Source organism: Ascidiella aspersa, chromosome 4 (genome assembly GCF_963924565.1).
Source record: "Ascidiella aspersa chromosome 4, kaAscAspe10.2, whole genome shotgun sequence".
Taxonomy (NCBI): Eukaryota; Metazoa; Chordata; class Ascidiacea; order Phlebobranchia; family Ascidiidae; genus Ascidiella; species Ascidiella aspersa.
In genome coordinates this window covers 25046407-25054818 of record NC_139450.1, presented here as the reverse complement: position 1 = coordinate 25054818, position 8412 = coordinate 25046407, and the positions used below count along the sequence as shown (strand labels likewise).

The following is an 8412-nucleotide window of genomic DNA, read 5'->3' as shown; positions in this document are numbered from 1 at the left end:
AACACTTACAAACTCTTCCTTAATTAATGTCACTAAAACATTTGCAATTGTTGAAGAATATGCAAGGAAAGGATTAATTGACCCAGTTATTCAGCTAAATACAGACAAAGTGTTTTTAATTGCTGGCGAATTAGATACTGTAATCCCACCTGAAATCGTTGAAAAAACCCTTGAATTTTACAAAAAATTTGTTGTACATGAAAACATTAAAATGACCTACCTGCCAAGCGTACATTGCTATCCAACCCAAAACTATGGTCCATCATGTAATGTTGAGAACTTAGACCTGATTAATAACTGCTCGTATAATGCTGCCTATGAGATACTAAACCATTTGCTTAACGACATTGCGCCACCTGTAGCCACAACCAATGTTACTTCAAAATCTGGCACACTACATCAATTCTGTTGTGCTGAATTTGTCCAAGAAGCGGAAAGCTTGGCAGAAATAGGAATGGATGATGTTGCCTTTTTATTTGTGCCTTCACAGTGTGAAAATCAAACTATATCTTGTCGTTTACACATTGCCTTTCATGGCTGTACCCAAGGTTATTCAACCATTGGCAAAAAATTTGTGCTTCATACTGGTTATAATGAAGTTGCATCTTTAAATAACATAATTGTTTTGTATCCCCAAGCAAAAATAATGCCAGCTAATCCATATGGGTGCTGGGATTGGATTTCCGATACTGGTCAAAATTTTGCAACTAAAAAGGGTCCTCAAATTGCCACAATCATAAAAATAATTGAGCGGCTAACGGGCCTAACTATTTTGTAAATTGAAACTGTTTCTTTTATTATCTGATTCTTAAATTGTATACCTCACAAGACTGTATACCTCACGAGACTGTAATTTTGATAAATACCCTATTTATTTTACAAGTAAGCAAGCATACAGCATGTGAGGCTTGAATGCACAACATCAATTATAGACCTGGTATTTATGCTATTTAAGTAATCCTTGTTGTGTCTTGGTGATTCCTAAAAAATTGTGTTGTTTGGTAAAAAGTGTGATGTGACATAGTGTTAAAGAAACCCAAATATATAATGTTTGTTTTAAAGTGTATTTTGTATAAATGATATTATTGTGCAATCACACTATACTATACTTGATTTCTTTTAATTGCAAAATATTTTTTCTTAATTTGCAAAAGAGTTCTATTGATCCTTGCAGATATTATTAAAATTTAGCAATGAATTCACCTTATAATAATGCTCCACCACCGCCAACACAACAAACAGCATGCCCTGCATTTGGAAAAGGACGTGGTACCAGAAAGAAACGAAAACAGCAAGATACCACTGGGGGCAGCACTAACAAAAAGAGTAAAGTTGAGATACCGTATAATCAGGTCTGCTTTATGTTCATTTTTCTTAGGAATATGTATACAGAAGCGCCACCAACAAAAAAAAGTAAAGAGACCTAATAAGAAACCAGGCCGGGGTAATCATTTTTAAAAGATGGTAACAAAATTACTTAATTTTATTTAATCCTCTGCATAGTTAACCTTTTTGATCATAATCTCAGACTCTACATTTCGCCAATTTAGTTCCTTTTTTTAATTTACTTTTAAACATGGTGGATATTCAGCAATCCACTTTAGGGGTGTCATATATAGAGGAAGACCGATATATCGGCCAATATTTCGCTCCTACCAATATATTGGTGTCTGTAAGTTTAAGCCGATATTTTGTTACAAAAATATTATAGTATTGCTTTTCCTAAAAAACAAACAAATTTACTATTTTTTGCCCTTTAATTTTTATTAACCAAATTTATTACCACATTCAAGGATATAAAAAATCAGTATCGGGATCAGTTGTCAAAAACATAAAAAAATTGGTTATTGGTATGGTTGTGAAAAAATGATATTGGTCGATCTCTAATCATATAATTCATCCACTTAATACATAGTTAATATCCACCATATGCTATTCTGCCTTTGCAATTTACAGTTGGCAACTATATCAGTTTCAAAAGTTGGTACTGCGCATGCACAATTGGACTTCTCTGATAGTCTTACGTGGTCTTACTCAGGTCCGACTGCACACTCCTGGTGCAAAGTAAAAAAATAAAAATAACCGAAAAAGCATATTAATCATGCTAAAAAATCTAATGCATTACAGGCCAGTAAACAATCAATATGCGCCAGTCAAAACCCTCGGTGCAAAAGCACTGACATAGAAAGGTTGGACGGAAAATTGCAGACAGCATACTAATTTGAGTACTGTAAATTTATTCTGGCAAGTGCTGATTAAACCGTACTTGGATGACTGGCAAACTGTTTTAGTATATTATATACATTTTTGTAGAGATTACCGTCCCATGGTTTTCCATTGGAGCACCCTTTTAATAAAGATGGGTACAGATACATATTGGCCGAACCTGATCCCCACATCCCGGACAATGATCCTGATCCAGATTGTCCAGGAAAGCCGATTCCGGGAAAATTGTACAGACAGTGGTTACATGAAAAAGTATTGCTTACTCTGCATGACCGGTTTGTACACTAACTAGATTGTACACATTAATTGTTGTATATTTGTTTCTTTTTACCAATGTTTCATCAGAAACATAATAATGTTGTGTCAATCCTGGTCAAAATTGAATTTCAAACTCACACAATAAGTTGTGATTCTTCTTAAAATAATTCTACGAAATGTTACGTACTTTTAAATGGGCTTTTAAGTTTTCTGTTAATTTTATAAGCACACAAAATCAAGGTTCTAGCCGAGAGTAAAGTTTGATAAAATGTAGCCAGTTTAATGTTTTTTGCAACAACACTTTACAAGGCTTACATTTAAACTAAGCACGAAAAAAATGAGTTTGTTTGGACATGCTTGGAAACTTAAGCCATGTCTCTTCTATAGAAAAGTTTTGCAATTTAAAACAAAAAAATTCTGCAACTGTCCGCTTCATTGAATATGTACAAAATCATGTGCACCTTGTGTCGCGTATTAACAACAAATTGTCTAAAGTTATATGTTTATGACCTTAATTTGTGACATCATCTGTAAGAATTAAAAAAATACAAGCTAAAATTTTGGATCCGCTCTTCACCAGCTATGGTTATAAGATTTACCCAGAAACCTAATTTACTGTTTAGCAATTGTAGAACATATCATTTGTTAGTGTGCCTACATTTTAGATTTAAGTTACACATTGATTTCTATTTATTTTCTTCTTGATTACAGAGCAGCACAACTTAAAATTTCGGATGACCGCCTTTCTGTAACTGGGGAAAAGGGCTATGCCATGGTGCGTGCTTCGCATTTTGTTCGTACAGGAGGTTGGTATTATGAAGTCAAAATCAACAGCATGCCTGAAGGTTCTGCCACACGACTTGGCTGGTCACAGAAACTAGGCAATCTACAAGCACCACTAGGATATGACAAGTTTAGCTATTCATGGAGAAGTCGAAACGGAACAAGGTAAACTTAAATGGCATTAAATAATAAGTTAATACTACTGCTATGTAACATGCAGGGAAATATGGTAATTGTTGTTTTATACATGGATGCATGTAATTAAAAATTGTATGTATAATGTGTAATGACTATGGATAAATATTTTAGACTTGTGCTATAATGAAGGTACTTTCAAAGTTGCTTAATGTTGCAACTTGATCTTCAAGAAATGTGGGATAATTTACACTAAAACTTTAGATTCAAAAACAGTTTTCAATCTTAATTCTAAATTGACCCCCAGTCCCTCTACATTCATATGCAGTGGATCTCGGCAGTGTATACTATTAAAAGAACTGTATCAAATAATAATAGCGTTTAAGTAATGGCTTAAAAATTAGGCACTCTGAATTTCTGAAATGTTGAATTCTAATTAAGCAATGTAGCATAATGTACAATATTTGGGTTGGTCTGCTGCTCATTATCCAGGCTAACTGGGGCATGATATTTCTCTTTCACTAAAGTATTTATGTTTTTCTACTGGCATGTCTTTATGTTAATAGGTTCCATCAAAGCAAAGGAAAACATTATAGTGAAGGTGGATATTGCAAGGGAGATGTTTTAGGTTTTTACATTTACCTTCCATCTACTGCCACGTCAAAAGAGCTAACCGACACTTGCAAAGATAATGCATTAATCAAGTTTAAGAGTTTCTTCTACTTCGAAGAAAAGGTAAATTGCCTTAACAGCAACGTTTAATATGACTCTTAAGTTCTTAACGTTGTGAGATGCTTTCTTTGAATTTAGACATATAGCTATCAAAGGAATACTTGGATTAATTAATTATCTAAGATAAATCCTGTTTTTTTATTTTGTTGGGCGCCGAAGGTGAAGGCAAATTATCGCGTTTATTGCAACAATAATTCAATTCCAAAAGTCCAACCAATTTTCTTATTATACCAAGTTTTGAGACGATGTAGTATTAAACTGGCAAATAGCCTATTTAACATTAGCAACGCGGCATATAGACGCCGACGTTTGATTTTCACATGGATGCTGCTGTCAAGATTTTCACTAAATATAACTTCACAAAAAATCCGCCGATTGGTTGATTTATAGTAAAATACATTTGACTTTTAGTTTTCAATACTTGAATGTGTCCAACGGTATAAATTTACGCCTAGCTGTGAGAATTAGTGGCAAGCGCCTTTTGCCTAATAATATTAAACTGGGATAAAAATTATTGGCGAGTAAAATCATCGGCGTGGCAGTTATGAGCCACTGTACTGCGTAAAAGCTATACGTAAGTCGTAAATTTAACTATGGCATGGAAATAATGCCTAATATGTAGTTTACTTATTCTGTCGTAATTTACGCGGAAGTAGGGGCCGAAAGCGTACGCTTAGATATGTACTTTACAAACATATTTCAATGTTTTATAAGCACCCTAAACTTGTCATTCATGCAACACAAGGTTTTTTACTGGTAATACCTAATTGGTAAAAAATTACAGGCGATGTTCAAGCGATGTAAAGCATTTGTTGTTTTATAAATCGCGATGATTTATGAACTCTGCAGTCTCCACCTAAATTTACGTTGTCATCAATATGCCATTAAGTTGTAGCCCCAAATCACTATTGCCTATTGTGTAATACTATCCCTTTACTAAAGCCGCGTGCCATAGATAGAAACGTTCAAACGTATAAAGTATATATATTATTTAAAATTTAGTAAAAATACCCTTACGTTTATGTAATACTTTTTTTCGCCGAAATAGCACGAAGGAATCCTAGTTGGACTCAAACTTTTTGATAAATGTAATTTCTGCGAAATTATAGCATTTAATGTAGCTTTAATTTTTTAATGCAGCTTTAAATAGTATTTCTGTGCAGTCATAGAGCTGTGCGTGCAATTGCCTGACACATTTTTGTTTAGCCTAAATCGTCGTGATAAATGCCGTTTTATTGTTGCCACTCTTGTGCTAGAGATACTTTAATGTACATACTATAGATCAGTGCTTCCCAACCAGTGGGTAGAAGCATTTCTAAATGTTACAGTTTTCTATTAGATTGAGAAATTATTGCGTTATCATTAGATGTGTTTTTTCGCATTAACTCTTTCAGTACGTACGGCATTATAGTAAAGATACAAGTTTTGTGTAACTGTTAACCTTATTTCCAATTAGTTGCATTTTAAATTATTGCTAAACAATTTGGTCATATCTCATTGTCTGTCACACCATAAAACTTGCATTAAATGTGGGTCGCGAACTAAAAAAAGTTGGGAAGCACTGCTAGAGATGGTATACCTGGTAGCAACAGTTATTATATACTATATTAACCAGTCCAAAAAGATAAGTGATATGTAGTAGGCTGAAAATGTTGTTCAAGTTTCAAAGGGATTTGTACTGTGTTAATCCAAAACGATTTTGCCTACCAAGGAAGTTAGACGGCTTAAGTTTAGGTCTCCAACAAAATAAATATTTTTGGGAAAATCGCGTTTTCCTGCAAAAATTGTTAAGCTCCAATGTGATTATGTTTGTCATATGCAGTGGTAAATGTGACACTTGGCAATCAAGAAGAAACCTGTAGTTCATTTTTTAAGTCAGCTAATCTATTTTTTGCAGAAACCGGAAATTTTTTCATACATCAGAAACCGGAATTTTTTCATACATCTAACTAAACTTTGTGTCGTTTTTGTTTAAAGGATGAAGTTGAATCAACTGAAAAGTCGTTGAAACCAACCAAGGGAGCATTCATGGAGTTTTTTAAGAACGGTGTTTCTCAAGGACGAGCATGGGAAAATGACATCTTTCACGGAACCTATTACCCTTGCATCTCTTTGTATAAGACTGCAACTGTCACCGTAAATTTCGGGCCCAAATTTAAATTTCGACCTCCTGAAACCTTAAAGCCATGTAAACCAGTACAGCATAGAGCCTTTGAGGCCATTATAGAAAGCTGTATGTCGGATTTGGTTTATGCTGTCCAACTAGAAGTAGATGGTGAAAAATAGTAACATTCAGTAAACACAAAAGTTGCACTACTGCCAGTGATATTATTGATGTTCCATTGGGCTGAAACTAGTGTGTGGCAAGCAGTTTTCCAAACACCTTTGTTGACCTACATAATTTTTGGATCACACATGTTTCTAAACCAAATTTATTTTTAACAGATGGCAACTACGTTGGCGCCATTAACACAAAGTGTGTAAATTAATAAACCGCGACATTTGTCTGTATGCATTTACTGTAGAACTTTTGCTGACTGTAGTATCTTCCTTCAATCATGTAGGTGAACAATTTTAACAGATCATTTTTGCCTATGCGAAGCTTCAAAACATGAATCGTGACAAAACCATTTCAGAACTAATTTCGGCGACTTAGGCGCTATTTTTGTGAGCGGTTGAAAACCTGAGTTGTTTTTGTGTGACCTTTATTTCTGTTATTGGCATGACAACTCCCGTTTACACAAAGTCAATTCCTGAGTCGTATGGCTTTGTCTTTACTGTGTTTATGGCAATCTGCGAGGCCATTATTAAGATGAGTGGAACGGTATTAAGCACATCACTTATGTTTTCCTAATTTAAAATAGAATTGATCTAATTTGTAAAAAATGGGAAAACATTTGTGAAACAATTTTTACTATGACATCTTGTTATATTAAAAAAAATCGACTTTTATTGCCTCATTTGTTTTATGCCTAGGCCAGGTGTGGACAATCATTTTGACAGCGGACACTATAAAACAAAAAATGTAATTGGCATCTCGAATACACATAGTACAGGGTGTAATACATTTTAAAACAATCTTTAAAAAAAGCAAAAGATAGAGTCAGTGGATAAGAGAAAACAGTTAAAAGAAGATGCATCAAATTGTGCGCAAATTTTTAAGGCGTTTTAAAATGTGCGCACATTTTTATTGGCATTTTAAAATGTGCGCACATGTTCTGAACATTTTTGCCCACATTGTTAAAAAAATGTTCGCAAAAAAAAGTGGCCTAAAACCAGTTCATAAAGTTAGGGTTGAGTTCGACTCCCTGTTTAACTAGTCTATAGGCCTAGTTGTAATTGCCCCCTCTGATATTTCAATATGCGATTAATATTATTATGGTTCATAGGCAAGTTAAATTATGTGTAGGCTATATATTCATATTGCCCCATCCCAGGAAAATTTTATACAGGCGCCTTTGACAACGTTAGGTGAAATAGGGCAACTTTACTGCTTAAAAAAAAACAGCGTTTTAATTAAAAAAACGAAACAATAAACCTTAACGGCCCAAGTAAAGACAGTAGCTTAAACACTAACCGTAAAAAAACAGTGAACCTTAACGGTCAAGTCAATTGCTTCAAATATTTGAAATTTATACATAGTGACTTAAGTCGGATATATTGACTAAATAAAGTCATAATGCTGGACACTGTCAATCTTAAATGTAAAAAGTCTAGTTGGTTAAGGATATAAAACTGTATTCCGGTCTCCGGAACTCTTTTAGCAGCGATTTTTTTGGGCTAGGCTATATGTCAAACACAGCTGTTATCTTTATTAACTTCCTTTTGGTTATGTTAGTTTTACGCTGCGTTCGTTTCACTGTTTCCGAAATATGTGAATGTGCATCTGAGAATGAAGAGTCAAATCGGCTATTTGGTCCAAAAATACTTCGACAGACTTGAGTGTGCGTGGGTCTAGCAAGTCTGACGAAAATATGTTATTTTAAATCATGTTTCTAAAATATATATGCCACTCAAAATGATAAACTCATTGGAATTCACTAGCCTTCCTGCCCAACAAAAACTGTTTTATGAACGAATCGTAAAACAGGTTTGAGGAGGTGCCAATTTTTCGCCAACAGGGTGTTGCATCTCGATTAGTAGTTTTAATAAAATGAAACGTAAGGGTAGATGTAAATAATTATCATATAGAAAAAGCAACAAAAACATAATTTTTGGCCGAATCGCAGAGGTTAAAAAGAAAAAAATTGGCTAGTTCTCTCATCAAACCAGTAGGCC

The 8412-nt window shown here is 34.2% G+C and overlaps 1 protein-coding gene across 1 annotated transcript; it reads left to right on the top strand.

Annotated features, from left to right (window-relative positions):
* Positions 1–1186: 1186 nt before the first annotated feature.
* On the top strand, positions 1187–7073 carry LOC146157103 (set1/Ash2 histone methyltransferase complex subunit ASH2-like). The gene is made up of 5 exons (XM_083387355.1): positions 1187–1352; positions 2314–2501; positions 3196–3432; positions 3969–4137; positions 6112–7073. Exons 1-5 carry the CDS (start codon positions 1194–1196, stop codon positions 6418–6420), a joined length of 1062 nt encoding a protein of 353 aa, XP_083243481.1. The 5' UTR covers positions 1187–1193; the 3' UTR covers positions 6421–7073.
* Positions 7074–8412: the final 1339 nt, after the last annotated feature.